Source organism: Scatophagus argus, chromosome 22 (genome assembly GCF_020382885.2).
Source record: "Scatophagus argus isolate fScaArg1 chromosome 22, fScaArg1.pri, whole genome shotgun sequence".
Taxonomy (NCBI): Eukaryota; Metazoa; Chordata; class Actinopteri; family Scatophagidae; genus Scatophagus; species Scatophagus argus.
Window position 1 is genome coordinate 933,303 of NC_058514.1, and position 17,928 is coordinate 951,230.

Sequence of the window (17,928 nt, forward strand, 5' to 3'; positions counted from 1 at the left end):
AGAAACTGAGCGACAGGACGGTTTGACAGTGATGGCACAACGGCTTCATCATCAGGACAAACCACGTGTACTACTGCAGTACACCGAAATACTACAGCTTGTAGTAACCTGACAAGAAGCCCTCTCAGGTGAATCTGAACCCGGATTAAAAGCTTTTAAAGACTTTTAAATCCAACGCTTTGGTCCACATTTTCTTGTAACCCAATAATCCGTCTAGCGCCACCATCAGGTCAGAAATGTAATTTGTCCAATACTTTATGAGACTTGCCAAACCAAAGACATTCCCGTCGACTTCAGCAGCACTTTGTATTTAGTTTGATTGTAGTTTATATTGGTGAAGTGCAGTATTTCCCTCTGAGGTGTGCAGTACACAGCAGTACACGTAATCTGTACTTGAGAAGAGCAGAAAATCTACTGAGTTGAATTAAACGAACTCTCTTAGTACTTTAACTCGAGTACACGAGCTGAGTACTTGTGTCAACAGGGGAAGAGCGGAGTGAGAGATGAGCGACGACAGGAGGGAGGACGGGAGGAGTATAAAATGGAGAGATAGAAGAGGAGGGAGGTGAAGCAGATTCAGAGACAGAAAGCGGCTGCTGCTTCAGCCCAACAGTTTCTCAGCGGCAGGCGAACAGCGTCGCCTCCTCCATCCATCCATCCATCCATCCTTCCATCCTCCTCCTCCTCCTCCTCCTTCTCTCCTCCTCCTCTTCCTCCGGTCCTCCTCTCCATGCCGGCGGGAGTCTCCGCGAAGCTGCCATGGCGAAGATGCGGGTGTCGTACGAGTACTCCGAGGCCGAGGACAAGAGCATCCGGCTGGGTCTGTTCCTGATCGCCTGCGGGATCCTCAGCCTCTTCATCCTGGGCTTCTGCTGGCTCAGCCCGACGCTGCAGAGCCTCCAGAGCAAGCCGGCCAACTGCACGGTGAGCCCGGCTACGAGCCCCGAGCAGCCGCCGCCGGCCGCTGCCGGAGCCTCCAGCCTGTACTGCCGAAGGTGTAGAAGTCTGATAGTTGGTGTGGTAGTAGTAGTAGTAGTAGTAGTAGTAGTAGTAGTTGGAGGGTTAGTGGAAGAAGTAAGAGTTAAAACAGGAGCCCAGTACTCCACCTGTACTGATACTTTTAGCGGAGTCACTGCCTGCTGTGTAACTTCTCGGTGTATTTGTGCTTGTGGTACTGACAGAAGTATTTGTTTTGTATTCAGTTTTTCTTTTATTAGGATTTCTTAGAATATGACCATTGTTTTGTCAGAATTAGTACAGATTTAGTATTTGTGGTCATTTTTTGTGCTGTTGGTGTCCAGAAGAGTTTGAGTGATGCTGTGGAGCTTTTTTAGTATTCGTAGGTTTTATTAGTCGCAGTAATAACAGCAATATGAAACATTTGAAGTACTTTTGTAGCTAGTATAAAACTTTTAAGAAGTATTTGTATTGTCGGATTGCCTGTGTCAGGTACCACGACGACCTGATTCTTTTGGTAATATTTAATGTTTTTCTTTGTTTATATCCCAGGAAGCTGAATATTTGTACTATTTTTTAGTCAAACAAGACGTCATTTTGTGGTGACAGGATCGTATCGTGTTGTTAAATGGCTTCTGCTCTCGTGACTCAATCCTAAGACGCCTTTCCCTTGTTTACAGTATATAAACATATGCTGTAAACTGGTGAGGTACTGGTACTTCATGATTATTGTTCAGAAAATGCTGATCTCAGACGTGGTGCTGCCTGGTTTCTGTGGCTCAGGTTGAGATACTTTTTGTACAGAGTGAGGTGATAAAGCAGGACAAACTCTGATCCCGATTGGTCGTCCCGGTCGCTCCGATGGACAGTGAAGATGATCTGACAGGATCAGACACTCTGAGCCGTCACCCAGCGGTCGTGCTGTCGCTGAAGCTGCAGTCGCTGACGGTTGGAGCATCTCAACAGATGGCAACATCAGCTGGTTAACCACTCCGGTCCAGACTCGTGGTCCCCGTCTGGTGGAGCTGAATATGTTTGGTGATTCCCAGCTCTCTTCTCGTCCACAGTAGAAAAGCTCAGGGAAGTGAGCCGGAGCTGAAATATCTCATCAGGTCTGGGAACACCTCCACCAGGAAGAGCCGGAGGGAGGGGGCGGCTGGGTGGAAGTTAACCACACTTTGACTAACCAATCAGTTAGTCCTGAAGCACAAATCCCAACTCGGTGAAGCTTCTCTCTTCTGCTCTTTCACCTCAGCATGGTGCATCAAGCCAAAAAGGACTGGATGAACACCTGCTGGTACCTGACAGGTGGTGACTCAAGTTGTGGTTCTGTTCCACCACGCAGCCAAAGGGGCCCACGATGGTGGATTTGTCGAATCTGGATCGATTGCCCACCTCTGATAAAGAGCAGCGCCTGGCGGCTTACCTGAACTCTTCTCTGGGGCCTCTGGGGACCCAAAGGGGCTCCGGTGCCACCAGCAGGTTAAGGTCTCCACTGACTGAGGGATACATCATTCAAGTGACTGAAGACTGTTTGGGATTCTCATCCATCAGCCTGAGTGTGCTTGAAAAGTGACGTTTCTACAAGCCCCTGAATTGTTGTCCACGTCTGTGATTTTTATTTAACGACTGGGTCTGAGGTGGTGCTCAGTGACGGCTGTCGGTCCAGTTGGAAAACATCCAAACCAATCAGTATCTTCCTGTACCAGACTCAGAAAATCAGGACTTAGCCTTTAGTTTTGTCAAAAATCTAAAATTATTGTTGGAAGTAGCAGTTCAGCCAACCTCAGGCTGTTTATTTTAATCTCTTTTGTTGAAGTGGGTTCCTCCACCTGGGGGTCATTCGGTTCCTTCGCGCTGCGTCACTTTCCACTGTGGATTATTAGAACTGTTTGCACAGCATTCAGAGGCTGCTGGGAGTTTTTTCACGACATGAGTTACAGCCTGCAGTCCGAGCTGTTCACTGCGGATGATGAATTCATACCAACTTGATTTATTTGGCTGTTAGCTTATTGCGTTGTCCTGAAGTGACGTTCGTGCATTACACAGAGTGGAAGCCTCGTGCCTTAAATCACAATCCTAACTCGCACTGTCATTCACTAATCCAGAGCTTAATGTAACATAAATCACAATACTCGGACTTCACTGACCTTTTCGGCGATGAAGAAAGGTTGGACTTTTGTCCAATCTGCATAGACTGATTATGAGTTTACTGTGTCTTGATATTTAAAGTCACTTCTGTTCATTTAATTTGGAAACAGATAAATCACTCAGGTTGTAATCTGGACAGTTCAATGTATGAGCTTAGTCACTGTCACTGATCTGCAATTCACACATTATTTTAGTTTACATTGATAACCCTGTAGATTTACAATAAAAAGTCTTAGTAACTGTTGGAAACAGGCAGGCGTAGACTGAAGTAGAAGTTAATTTTTGTTTGGCAGTCACTTCATTTCCCACTAAATATAATGAAAGTATTGTATTTATTTTTTTAACAGTAGTCTGTCCAGGGTGCAAAAACACAAATAGAGTTAAAAATGTAAAGCAACAGATTGTGGTTTGTTATTGGCTGCTAAGCTGATTTTGGACAGTCGTGGAGCGGTTTAGCAATTAATTCCCATTAAAATAATAACAAACATGAACAAAACTGATTACATGTTTTTTAAGAGTCAGTAAAGTGTTTAAAAAGGTGTCAGTATCTCATGAAGGACCTGCCTCGCTAATGGCTCCTAAGCTACTGTTGAACAGCAGCTATTTGAAGGAGGCATCGACCAATCAATCAGTTTCCAATAATGTAATTTATATACGTGTGTGTGTGTGAAAACTGCTTGCATGTTGTTTGCAGTGAAAAATAAATCTGACGGCCATTTTCTGCCCCCCCCTGCAGGTGGTGTCAGTGTTGCGTCCAGAGGAGATGTTCGAGTGCGTGTTCACGTGCGGTGCGGACTGTAAGGGGACGTCTTTGTATCCCTGCCTGCAGATCTTCGTGAACAACTCAGAGTCGAACTCTGTGGCTCTGCTGCACTTCGATGAGCAGCAGCTCGTCCTCAACCCAAAGGTACGACCAAACTGCTTTTAGTCATTTCACTGTGGCTAACAGCAAAACCAGCTTCTGTGGGAACATCTGCTGGCAGCACGTTCTCCAGACCAAACTCCATTCAAAAAAGCAGGTGTTTTATGGTGGGACCACAGCACTCGTCAGTAATCTTCTCTGATTCGCTCAGGCCTGCAGGCTCGCTCAGCACATATTTTATTTACTCAGTGACATCATTAACCGACCTGTGATGAAGTCAGATGTACACGTATTGACTGGACCGCAGTTTACATCTTCACCCTCTTCTTCCTCGCCGCAGATCTTTTCGTAAACTTTTTTTTTCATCGCCTGGAGTATCAGCTCCACCTGGTCTTTATCTCCATCAACCACTGAGCTCATAATAATTATAATACACACCAGCATCCATTTGCATTTTCTTTGCCAACTTGGTTTAAATGAGCTGATGCGTGTTGTGTTTAATGGCAAGAGGACTTATTGTGAGTATTCTAATGCTGCATCAACTCTGCAGACACTGTATTTTTAGTTTCATTTTGTGCAGAGAGCCATTAAAATGATACCGATTACACTTCTAATTTCCACTTTAACAAAGAAGTTGAGGACAGCTTTTAAGCGAGTATTAATGGCTTTGTTGGACACATGGACAAATAAATGCTAAGGAAACAGTTGACAGAAGCTCATTAATCAGAGTCGATTACATTTTAGTCGATGAGTGACATTTTTAACATCAGACCGTTGAAGTGAAGCTAAAGTGAATTCGTGTGGTCACGGGACAGGCGGTGCTGATTTCAGGCTGGTTTAAGATGAGCCGTTGGCACGATGCATCAAAATGTAAGATCAGGTGAATCTGAGGTCGGACGCTGAAACAGGCACAGATAAAAAGGGAGGCGCGGCAGCAGTCTTGTGAATTGCGTGTTTTGGTTTGAGCGTCACGAGAGGTTCAGTCTGACTGGTTTTCATGTCGTGAGGCGAACAGAAATAGACGAGAAGTGAGAACGAAGACCTCATTCAGGCTCTGAGTGTGTGAATGTAGGACTTAAAGCACCATTAACAAACAGCTGACAGCAAACACATCACAGCTGACACCATGTGTGATCGTGTGTGTGTGTGTGTGTGTGTGGTTCAGTTTAAGCTCCATGTATGTGGACATATGGACACTGTCATATTGTGTCTGCTTTTCCTTGTTTGGGTTTTGCTTCACCTTTAAATGAAGGGAAACTTTAACACTTTGTGTCAGCATGCGTTCAGAGCATCAGCTGGAGAGCAGCGCAGCTTCGTTCCACAAAGTTAGGATGTGTTGTTGTTCCCGTCAGCTGTTGCTGGGACGCTGCACCAATCGTAACTCTTCAACACTGAGGGGAGCGATTTCCTGCCACATGTGACGGACAGCCTGAAACCAGAAGCGTGGACGCGTTTCGGAATGACACGTTCAGCTATCACATGAGGGTGTAGCGTTCAGGCGTCAGGAACACCCCTCGCCAGAGAGACTGAGACGAGGAGACGAGTGTGTCCTCAGCCGAAAAACAAAAATAAAACACAGACCAATACAGTCAACATCCGTCCGCCTGTCCAAGGGACGTCTTCCTCCTCTAATCTTCCTCTTCTTTAGTGCACGTCTGGGTCGTCGCTACAGCAACAGAGTAAATATAGAGGGGAGAGAAGACGCGTCATCCGAGCTGCTCGGTCGCCATGGTGACCGCAACAGAGATGATGTGTAGAGACACAGAGAGAGAGAGACAAGTCACGCTTCATTCAGAAATCCTTTAATGTCCAATGGAGGGAGACAGACAGAGGCTGGATATTAGAATGGATGTCACTCTGTCTCCCCTCGACCTTTTATATGTTACTAATGAGGGAGGGAGGGAGGGAGGGAGGGAGGGGGAGTCACACTTCACTCAGGGGACCTTTGAGGCTCCGCCCCCAACAAGCTCTGAATGTTCAGAATGAAAAACATCATTAACAGACAGGCAGACAGACAGACAGGCAAGCAGGCAGACAAGCAGGTAGACAGTTAGGCAGGCAGGGAGACAGACAGGCAGAGTTAATAGCAGCCGTGTCTAAAGTGGACGCTGTGCCTGTAGACGAGCTGAGTGAGAGACAGCCGAGGAGACCCGGAGTTAATTGGTGTTGAGTCTACGGGGGGCGATTAGTTAATGGAGCCGCCTGTGGACCAGATGACTGACATGACATTAAAGATCAACAGCAGCTTCAGCTCGTGTTAAAGGACCAGTCTGAAGAGTAATGACTGAGGCCCAAACTGCCTGTCTGGAACATCACAAACACACATCAGCTTTGGCCCTCAGTGCTTACCGTAGTTCTGTTCACGCAGCTGCTGACTTCCAGAAATAATTTGAAATGATTGAAAATATACAATAATACAATAACATGGAATTTAGGAAAGAAAAGACATTTTTTATAAAAAATTCACTTAAAAATAAAATAACAAAAAAATAAAAATAGAAATAAAATAAAAATAGAAATGATTAAAAAGAAAACAGAAAACATTACTAAACTGCTTTCAGACAGCAAAAAGAAGTTTAATTACTGAAAATGAGACTGAGCGACTGAAACAGCTTCAATGTCACACACAGTTTCCTCAGTCACACTTTGGACTGTTGGCTGCTGCTCTGTGAAGACCAGTTTGAGGTCTGAAATCTGCTGAGCGTGTGTGTGTCGTCAGCCGTGACAGGAAGAGACGCCGCTCAGGTTCAGACAACAGCACAGTGACAAAATGTCTCCACGCCAGGCGTCAGCTTGATAACCTGTGGAACACACACACACACACACACACACACACACACACACACACAGTGAGACGCACTTCTTGATCCTCCACAGTTTATTGAGGTCAGGAGTTCAGTTCATACACAAAAATGAACTGCGGAGACGACAGCAGAGAAAATGACTGCAGGGAAAAATAAATGGACCACCAGAGTTTTACAGACAGCTGAGCTGCTGTGGTGTGTGTGTGTGTGTGTGTGTGTGTGTGTGTCCATCACATGATATATTTTAGTGCTGCAGTCTTAACAGCAAACTAAAGCTGCTTTGGCTTTGGAAGTAATATCTCAACACACACACACACTCCGTGCTATGCAGATGTTATGTTCATGATGTGTGTTACTCGCCGTGTTTTTGCGGCTGCCATGTTGGCTGCCTGTGTTTTGTGTGTTTTGATGATCTGATCGTCTCTGTGATGTGTGACTGTTGACTTTTTACCTTAACGTGACTCTTCTGCAGCTTGTGCTCACCTCCTGCGTTTCCCACAATGCACTGTGACAGCTAGCAGCAGGAGGCTGGGAACTTTAAGCAGAGATTTAAATGAGTCATTTAAACAAATTATCACCTGATTTTCTCAGGTACCTCAACATTTCAGCAAGTACAGCACTTGGTACTCGAGTACTCGGTCGCATTCCATCTCTGGTCATTGTGCAGGGGGACGCAGAGATTTTCAGGTGCAGGTGTATATCAGTTATTGGTCTCTTTGATTGCCAATAATCAGTGCTGACCCTGACAGAAAACAAATCGGTCGACCCCTGGATGAGTTAGCTTCACTGCAGTGGCAAAAGTTCAGAATGAACTTTTGGTGAAAATCAAACACAACATACGAAATGCCGCCAAGATTTGAAAGCCGAAGTGCTTATTGAGCCCAGCCGAGGAGCTCTCAGTCATCCCGCCTCGACTGCAGATTCATTTCAGACGCTTCCTGTCTTTTAAGGAGCAAATTGGTGCTGAATCGTGTGCTTTGAGCCGTGAAACGGTGATGTGGCGTCTGGCCGGAGACGAGAACGCAGTGTGAGAGGAAGGAAGGCAGGAGATGAAGGCAGGTGGGTGGCTTCACTCAGCCAATTACCGCAGAGTAATTTCCTCGTTTATGACTTAATTAGGTTATAAATGTAAATGACAGGAGGGGCGGGTAACCAGAGGACAGCGCTCGCCTTTGACTTTCAGCTCTGTTTTAATATTAACAACTGAACTCTGATCCCAAACGCAGTTAAACCGCATGGAGACGTTTGGACCTCGTTAGTGTGGAAACACAGCAACAACAACACAACCAATCTGCTGAAAAGGTGAAAAAAGAAAATAATGTGATCACTGAGGAACAGCGACAGCAGCCATGGTGTGTGTGTGTGTGTGTGTGTGTGTGTGTGTGTGTGTGTGTGTGTGCGTGTGATGCTATCTTAAACTAATTAAACGTAATGAGGCAGGGCTTCTGGAGCTCCAGGACGTCAGAGGGGGGCGTTGGTGACTCCCTGCCCAGCCAGGATCCTCCGTCTCCCCCCGCTTCACTCCCTCGCTACATCACAACCGTTTCTGAAATAATAATCGCTGACATTTTCCTGCAACAAGAAGATTTTAGTCATTTTTCTGAGTATCCTGTCCCGTGTGACGGGATGTAACTGTTTGTAGAAACACTCTCATGCATTAAAAGATTTACTGCAATAATTATCATCTAGTATTTTATTCTGTGATGATTTTGCATAATGAGTGCTTTTACTTTTACAGTTTTGGGTATGTTTTAATGATAATATTTTGACCTAAGCTTTCAAATGCTGTGACTTCAAACAGAGTATTTCTACAGTGTGATATTGTTACTCCTACTGAAGCACAGGATTTGAGTGCTCCTTCCATCACTGTTAAACAGTCACAAACAGTCTGGAGTCGTTTCTCTCATTCTCAGGTGGAGCATTTTGAAAGGCAACAACAAACATTATGTTCTAATTTTATTTTGGAGGTCCCGTTAGGATGTGCTCTTTCCTCCTCTCAGGTGCTTAAATAAGCACACGCTCACCTGCAGATTCATCACTGTCCAGTTCATCCACCCTCCAGACGATGAGAGACAGACAGACAGACAGGCAGGCAGGCAGGCAGGCAGGCAGGCAGACAGGCAGACAGACAGGCAGACAGACAGACAGGCAGACAGACAGACAGGTAGTCGTGGATCAGCGGTTAGGGTGTCGGACCCGTAACCGGTGGATCGCTGGTTCGATTCCCCGTCCCGGTGTCCATGGCTGAGGTACCCTTGAGCAAGGTACCTAACCCCCACTGCTCCCCGGGCGCTGCACGCGGTCGCCCACTGCCCCGGGTTTGCTGTGTGTGTGTGCACGTCACTTGGGTGGGTTAAATGCAGAGAACAAATTTCGTTGGAGTGAGTTCCCTCCAATGACAAAATATGTCACTTTAATCTTAATCTTAATCTTTAAGGTAGATGTGGCCTCATGTTAATCTGTTTAGCCGTGTGCAGAGTCAGACAGAAAGGCAACAGCAGGTCACTGAAGACAAAACACACACACATCCTGATCATCTATTTACATTCATAATGAGGACATAATAACTCTGATAAAGTCAGCAGACAGTCTGGATGGTTAACGTTGTCAGATTTTTGTTTTAGTCAAAGAGTTTATTCTTTATGGCACAGTTGGAAAACAGCATTATGTATTAATACAGAGAACTGACTGTGCATAAAAATGGCCAACATGAGTGAAGCCCAAGTTTTCTGTCATTTTAGTTTGTTTTTATCACGCTGATGTTTGTTCAAGTGTTCCTTTGTCTGTTTGGTTTGAATGAGTTATTCGATGCTGTAAAAAGGGACTGAAACATCATGAATGACTAGCATTAGCATAGCTAGCTAGTTTGTTCACCCATTTATCCCTTGTGAGTTGTCCCAGTGACTCATAGAGAGAGGACAAAGTTCACTTCTGCTTTTCTCTCCTTGACTGATCCAATCAGGACGAGCTGCGTTTGTGCTGTCAGCCTGTCAGGAAGTGATTGATGCTCGCACACTCGCAGCTAATTGTTTGTGTGCTGTCACATCCGTGTGGCTTTGATGTGTCGGACAGCAGCTCAATGGAGGAAGCTTGAAATGATAAAGTTTGGACTTTAAATGTTCAAAATAAAGTTCAGGAGTCCATGTTTTTATACAGCTGAAGCGTCAATACATCTAGAACATATTAAACTTTTCTCTCTGGGGTGTTTACATTACAAAATATAAGAAACATTAAGACAATGAATGAGCACATTAAAAAGACAGAAAAACCGTGAGACTCAGTTACAGCTGTGATTCTGTTCCAGCCATCTGAAAGACCAAACCTGCTTCTAATGTGTCAGTGTGTCCCTGATCCTGATCAGGTGGTCCACATGTCAACACACACTAGACTCATCTCATTTAGGCCACTTATCAGGGACTACAGCACACACACACACACGCAATTTTAACTTGCACCTGTTGGCATAGCAACCGCAATCATGCAGGAGGGCGACCCACTTATGATGTCATCAGTCAAGGCATGTTTGATTGGCTGGTTGATGAATGATGTTGAAGATGAATGGCTTGGTAGTAAGCTTACAATTACCTGAAACACACACACACACACACACTCACACACACACACACACACACACACACACTCACACACACACACACACACACACACACACACATGACATGCAGTCAGACCAACAAACATCCACTGATGATCATACAGACTTCAGACTCAGCTGAGGTCGTCACGTCAGCGGTCACGTCCTGATATGTGAAATCAGAAAGTACTCATGGACACAAACTACAAGTGCTGCTATGGGACTGAGTACATGTACTCAAGGAGTGGGAAATACTGCACTTTGTACTGCACTGCATTTGTCTGACAGCTTTAGTACAATGTAGGATTGTATCTGTTCAGCCAATCAGATGATCCATTTCCACACTCTGAATGGGTGGGGTCTCCGGGGCTCGTCAGCTGAGGATCATGAATGGGACACTGAGACGCACTGCGAGAATGAGCGGCGCCGCAGACAGGAAGTCTCACTTTAATGTGCGTGTTTGTGTTTTTGTCGTCTCTTCCTTCATGGCAGTTTAATGGTGTTCACTGAGCTCACATGTGCCTCAGGTTGCGAGCATCACGATTCCCCCCACCGCAGCCCCCTCCTATATACCAATCACACCATCGTCATAGCAACCAGCTGATCCACGGTAACCACCATGGCACCAATCAGCCTCCTGCTACGTGACTGTGTGTGTGTGAGCGCAGTTACATTTGGAAGCTGAAACTAAAACTAAACGGAAGAAGAAGTGAGCGATGCAGACCCCCTCTGAGCCAATCAGCATTAAACCTTCACCTTGTGTTGACCTTATTACAGCGCCCCCTGCTGGGCGAACAGCACTGTCACTTTTAGAGTCTGTCAGATTTGTCCTGCCACATCTGACCAAACAGAGACGAACTGACCACCTGGTTGTGTTGAAGTGAATGTTTAACTGCTTTGTGAGAGCAACGTTTTTATTGAACACAAAACTAATGAGAAGCTGCTTCAATACTGAGGAGGAAATATTCAGTTGGTTTGGAAAACTTGTGAGAATAGTGAGTCCTTCACGACTGTTGTGGAAACAGTCCACTGTGTGTTCACGTATGATTAATAATCACATTATGTCTTATTGTGTGTAAGTATTTCTTTGCAGTATAATCGCTCTCTTAGTTTTTCTTCATGTACTTCTAATTACTTATTTTGTACTTGTCACTTTTTCTCTGTATTTATTTCTGTTTTTGTGCTGCTGCAGCCTGGATTTTTCCTGTGGGGATCAATGAATGATCATCTTATCTCATCTTACTGAAGGCTGTGGTGTTGATATCGATCTGTTTTTCGTCTCTCAGTGTTCCTACGTCCCTCCCTGTGAGAGGGACAACCAGAAAAACAGAGACAGCGTTTTGTGGTGGGAAGATTACTTCACCAAAGAGGTCAGCAGTCAGTCCTTCACCTGCTTCTTCAACCAGCAGAGGAGGTGACACACACACACACACACGCACACACACACTATGATGAAGTCTATTTTCAGGTGTGATTCAGACAAATTGGAATCGGGGATGTGTGATGCTGTGAAATTTGCCTCGGCGACAGATCCTCGTTACCACAGGAGATTACAGATGGCCGCCACGCCCTGCAGCATCACACGTTCCCACCTCTCACTTTGCTGCCTGGGACCTTTGACCCCTCAGACATTTGGTGATGGACATTTCTCAAACCACTATAGTTTGTGGTTCTGTTTGTGGTGTGCAGAAATATAAATTTGAGCTATTTGCACTTTGAGGGATTTTTTCTGCACCAGACCCCAAACCTGGACCAAACCAAACACCTTTGTGGAAATACAGGTAAATGATGATTAGTGCACGATATCCTCTGCGGCGAGTGAAACTCGTAACCTGGAGCTGCAGGGGAGTATAAAGGGAGACGGTTGTGGCTTGTTGGAGATGAAAGAAGTTCTCCTTTTCTGTTTTATTCAGGTTATGTCGGCCTGTTAAAAAGCGCAGCTGCTTTTATTCTGTGAACAAAAATTGATGAGATGGAGAAAAACAGAGATCCCCTTTGGCGTGTCAGCTTAATCCTCCTATTATTCACAGACGGTGCTTACCTGTGACCTTGGCTAGTTTTATTTATATCTCTGCGGCAGAGGGATCAGAATAAGGAAACGCTGCTTCATAAAGGAGGGCCCAGTGGGATCTGTTTGATGCTACAGATGAGCTGTAGAGAAAGAGAACTGGAGCACTCAAAAGGTTTGTTAAGGTGAGGAGACACAGTCAGGCACTCGGCGTACAAAGTGATTTCAGAGGCGGCGTGAAGCTCATGTCCAGAGAGCTTCTGTGAATCTCCTAATGCAGGCCCGTGGGGTTAGGACTTGACTTTGCTTTGCATAGTGTGAACTTTTTGATGGACTCAGGACCACGTCCAGGGAGGGGCCCGGCCCTCACAGGAACACAGAGTCAGTTAGGTGAGTCGTTCACTCACGGTGACTGTTTGATTAACTCCTCAGTGAACTGCTCCTGCAGAGGTCTCATCATGGGTTTCTTTAGGAGTCTGTTATTAAAAATAATACTAAATAATCTTCTCTTAATGTCAAACATCTGCAGTTGTTGTTGATCCAGAAAAAGACAAACCCCATGCAGAGCAGCGAAACGCCAGCTGTAAATTCTGCTTTTACTGTTTCTTTATTCTTTCTGCGTGTTGTGATTTCAGGCCAGACGACGTGTTGTGGCGCCGTTCCCACGACACCAGCGTCCTGCTGCACTGTGTCCTCTGGCCAATGGTGTCGCTCCTGCTGGGCACGCTCATCGTGCTCCTGACGGTGTGTGCGCGCTCCCTGGCTGTTCGAGCTGAGGCTCTGCAGAAGAGGAAGTGCTCCTATGAAGTGTGCCAAGACCTTTCTGCCACGCCCTCAAACCGCCGTGGACACAAGCCCGAAGACCCCCTGTCGACGAACTCTGACCCCGAGCTGTCGTCACCGACAAGGACCCTGCCGCTGTTTGCGGTGCCGGTGCGACGCCGCGATCGCGAACATTAGGATGAACCGGAGACTGTTTGGCCGCCTGGTGAAATTCACTGGGATTGCTAACGAGCTGGTGGGCGAAGTCGACCACATGGCTGAGGACGCCTCCAACAGCCCACTGCGGTCTGGTGTGGTGTGTATGATCAGAAAAACCAGGAGGGACTAGGAAAAGAGGACGAGGGGAAATCCACCCTGTTGCCTATAGATTTCAGCAGAAACATCAGCATCTTTGATTGAAACCCGACCAGCTGGATCAGCGGCGTCGAGCTGAATCTCCTCACTACGAGTCATTATGAAGAGTTAGTCTAATGACTACAGTGCTGTGATAGAGTCAAACCTGAGGATTCACACATGGAACCCAACTGCTCTGAACTGCGGTCCAACTGTAGCTCTACTGTTAATGTAGTTTTCCCTTTGAGTCCCAGTAGCCATAGCTGTTGATAGCCGAGCCAAAGTCCTCTTCAGCATCTCTTCAGGCTAGCTGCTGTTTCTCGAGCTTCTGTGACTTTCGCTGAGGGTTTCTGTTGGTTTACTCTACATATTCGGGGATAAATAAGTGTATACCAGCAGTCAGACAGAACTATTTGAACCCTGTGACAAAGTCAGTGATTCCTTAGCATCCAAAAATCTACAGATTTTATGATTTTATCTTTTTGATGCACTAACACTTTCTTCTCTTCTTTCCTTCCACCCTCTCAGTCCTCCTGTTGTTACAGTCTCGTATTTCTGGAATTGTTTTGGGGACTTTTTATTGTTTTTCCTGCTTTTCTTTTGTGTGGCCCTGTGCCGTCACCATGACTCTCGATTACAGCCAAACCGGTGGTGGCCCCTCAACTGGCCCCCTTTTGACCAGCTGCTAACCAGCAAAGGTCTTTGGTTCCATATCACTCACAGTGTCTGTTCAGTTCTGCTAAAAAGAACACTTTTAAGTTATATAAAAATGGCCGTCCTTCCACAGATAAAAAGAGTTGACTAAATTTGTGTTGGATTTGTAGTGACTAGTGGCAAAAGTACAAATTTATATCTCAGTGAGTTCTGCGGTAAGTGAAAACAATAGTTCCTTTGCCTCCAATCAGTTGATTAAATTAATAAGCTATTATTTTTCAGCTTTCCCAAGTATCTTTAATGTATTCTTTTCATTATCATCCTGATCAACAACTATCACTGAGTAAATGTACGTTCGTCATGTGAAAAACAAAGTTAACAAGCTGCTGGAGTAAGTGGGGATACATTTATAGATCAATCTGATTGGAGGTAAACCTAAATAATTAAACTTTATCATTTATTTATGTATTCAAATGTGCTGTTGACTCATCATTAGCCGCTCCTGGTGTTTCTGGGACTCTGAACCGCCGCCTGGTTAGTGAAATGAGAGCCCTTTGAACCATGAAGGTGTTTGCAGGAAGCAGGAACAAACCACAAGCTGTGATGCTGGAGGTTAGACTGGGAGCACAGCAGACACAACCAGTTACATTACTGTGAACAGACCAGGTAGGCTCCACTAGCTCCACGGCTAACTGAGCTAACGGTAGCCATAGCAACAGCCAAACACGACCACAGTAGACTTTTGGGGCTGCCTGCTCATTCTGGCCATATTTTACAAGTTGCTCCTGTGAGCCAGTATTATTAAGACAATCATTCACCTTTAACTGATGTGTGACACGCTCAGGTCAACTCATGTCCTTGTACACAAATCTACTACCAGTATGTGATAAACTGTTAATGTGTTGTTATCAGGTCACTTTAACTGCCAGACAAACAACCAACCAAAGTTCTGCTCCTGCCAGAACGTCAAACAACATCAGTGATTGTTTTGGTGATTAGTCATGCTGCAAGACCTCAAACTGCTCATCCAACGACTACCAGTCTAGCAGAAATAAGTCTTAGTCTGTGCAGTGTTTTCCTGCTAGCCAACAAGCCTCTAAACAGCTGAAGCTTCATCAAGTCTTTGAAGCTAATTAAGAGCATAATGAAAGGATGTCGTAGCAGAGTTGTATCCTCATGGCTGAATGTTAAACAGACGTGTTGTTGCTCAGTAAACACGGGGGAAGGGGACATTAAACAACACATGGCCGATGCCCTGAGGCTTTTCCAGTGCTGCCTTCAGCGGTAATGAGGACAAAATCTAGACCATGTGAGCAAAGCAGGATGCTTTCGACCCCGTTTACACTGAGTCTCTTCATGTGTCCTGGCCGATTTGGAGAGCCACTGATCTGAAAGCAATAAGGCTGGAAAATTTTGTCTTTTCTTTATTTCACTTCTGTCCAGTGGTGAGATTTACAGCTGAAATTAGAGGATCCATTTTGGGGTGGAGGAGCTGTTACTCACATTCTGTCTGTGACTTCATAGTTTCCACAGACAGGTATCTGCTCCACACAGGCTGTTTACCTGCATGCAACCAACACCTGCTCAAACCTAACAGGACCCCGACGTCTCCGCATCCACAAGATCTTTGTCAGACGAAAGCCAAGACTGCTGACCAGACCGTGAACAATGACTGGAAGTCTTGGCCTGGATGTTTGTGGTCCAGGCATCTGCTAGCTGTTCCAAAAGCCCCAAAACATTGGCCATCACCCCCAGAGGCTGAATCAGGCTAATGTTCAACTCTGCGGTTGAAAACGGCTAAACTGACAGAGCAGCCGTGTTTGGTTGTTTGGTCGGACCGTTCATCATACTGTTTCGAGATTGTCGTTTTCTTGATTTCCGTGTCTTTCTTGTTTTGACGCTCATTTCTACAAACTCCTTGAAACAAATGAAGCAGCGCTGGGAAAAGTGGAATTATTGTCTCAAGTGCAATGACTTTCAAAGGCTGAATTTGAGACCAAATTTCTTTTCTGCCACGCAGCAGAGTTAACAATAGATTTGCTATCAGCAAACATGATTCATCCTGTATCGGGGGAGTTTATGATCTTCAAGTGTTGTCTCCAAATTCCTACCAACACCATCATCCAAAAGTCTAAAAATTACCGACGTGTTGCTTAGGAACAGCCACAAGTGGTGTCGCTGCCAATGAAAACTGCTGCTGCGGCTCCGATTTCTGTGTGAGACGACTGTTGTAAATACATCTTTTCCTCCTCAGGTTCAGGTTTTCTCACCGTGTTTTGTGGTAAACTTGAATGTTGCACATTTTGTTGTGCAACTCCTCGTGGAAAAGTGCGCACTGCGTCGATATTTCGATGTCTCAGATGTGTCTGTGATTCGTGGTCGTTGTTTGAGTTTGGCCTGTGCAAGAGAAGAAACCAGATTTGAGCTTGTCCTTAGCAAACTTTGGCTGAAAGCAAACTATGAATGTAAAACCTTTATTTATCACCCCTTAGGCATAATGTGCACAAACAGTGCTTTAAAGTTTTGTTATTTTTAGTTTCCAATATTTCTCAGATGAAGAACTGTTGGACTCAAATGGACTCTAAAACCTCAGTTTTTCGTGCAGAGCCATATTTACTTAAAACTAAAATGAAAAATTGAAGATTTCATAAACCAAAAACCAAACCAAAGGGTGGAACCACAAATTTGTAAAAATTGAGTTTTTGTCCCATTTGGGTCTCCGTACTTATCCCCCCAGTAAGATACTGTACTGTACCTTATAAAACAAAGATTAGACCTTGTTTGAATTAATGTTGTCCAAACAGCTTAGTTAGCCACAAACAGCAGTTTCCAAACACAATGCTTGTATCACTGACATCTTTAAAGATGGCCGACACGTCTCCATTTCCTCCCACAGTGCAAAAGTAAAGCCATCAAATAACTTTCAGCATTAAATAATTAAAACCAAACTTATCAGAAAAAAAATGAACACTTGAACAAACATCCTAAAATGAAAGAATAAGAATGACGTGAAGGGGGAGGAGCTTATGAGCTGTACTGCAGCCAGCCACCAGGGGGCAGAGCTCTCATGTCGTTCATATATGGTTTGGTTTGCATTCAGAGGCAATTTACAGCATGATGTAACGTTGAGTGACAGCAGGAAAACAGACGACGTCCTCAGCAGAGTGAAGACGCGTTTAGGGACAAGAGCAGGAAGGCCTGATGTAGCTTCATGATGTAGCTGTCGTTAGTTTACAAACAACTGCATCCACCACATTGTTTCCTGTTTTCTTCTCTCTTCTTCCCTTTTAAACTCTCATTTTTTGTGTTCCCCCTGAAAGATTTCATTTCCCTCCTTCTGTCTCCCTCTTGTCTTTGTCTTTTCTTTCCAGAAAGGGAAAGGAAAGACAAGACACAAGAACTAAAGGCTTTCCTTAAGTCACATTTGTTTCTGCCGTTAGCTGTTGTTTTTCACACCACTGTTGTTTCCACGCAGTATAAACGAGGTTTCAGCTGTGGTGACTGAATCAAAGCCATCTTGACTCTCTCTTTCATTGTACTCTCCAAAGAAAATGTAGCTTCACCGTAGCATTTTTGTGCATTTTTATGAGACTCGTTGAGCTGTTGTCTTTCTGTCATAGATCAGTTAGATGTTAGATTTTCTATCTAAAGCCATATTCTGTGAACTGCAGTAGCAACTAAACGCTGTATTTCGCTTCCTCACCATAAAAACAGAGAGTTGTGTTCTCACAGACATGGTTTTCAGTATATGATGAGATTTTAGTTGATTTTCTGATTTATTTCA

At 44.9% G+C, this 17,928-nt stretch overlaps 1 protein-coding gene across 1 annotated transcript; it reads left to right on the plus strand.

Moving 5' to 3' along the window:
* The first annotated feature begins 442 nt into the window (after positions 1-442).
* On the plus strand, positions 443-15,931 carry LOC124053893 (calcium-activated potassium channel subunit beta-4-like). The gene is made up of 4 exons (XM_046379464.1): positions 443-924; positions 3,845-4,015; positions 11,653-11,780; positions 13,010-15,931. The coding sequence occupies exons 1-4, from the start codon at positions 760-762 to the stop codon at positions 13,332-13,334; spliced, it is 789 nt and encodes a 262-aa protein (XP_046235420.1). The 5' UTR covers positions 443-759; the 3' UTR covers positions 13,335-15,931.
* Positions 15,932-17,928: the final 1,997 nt, after the last annotated feature.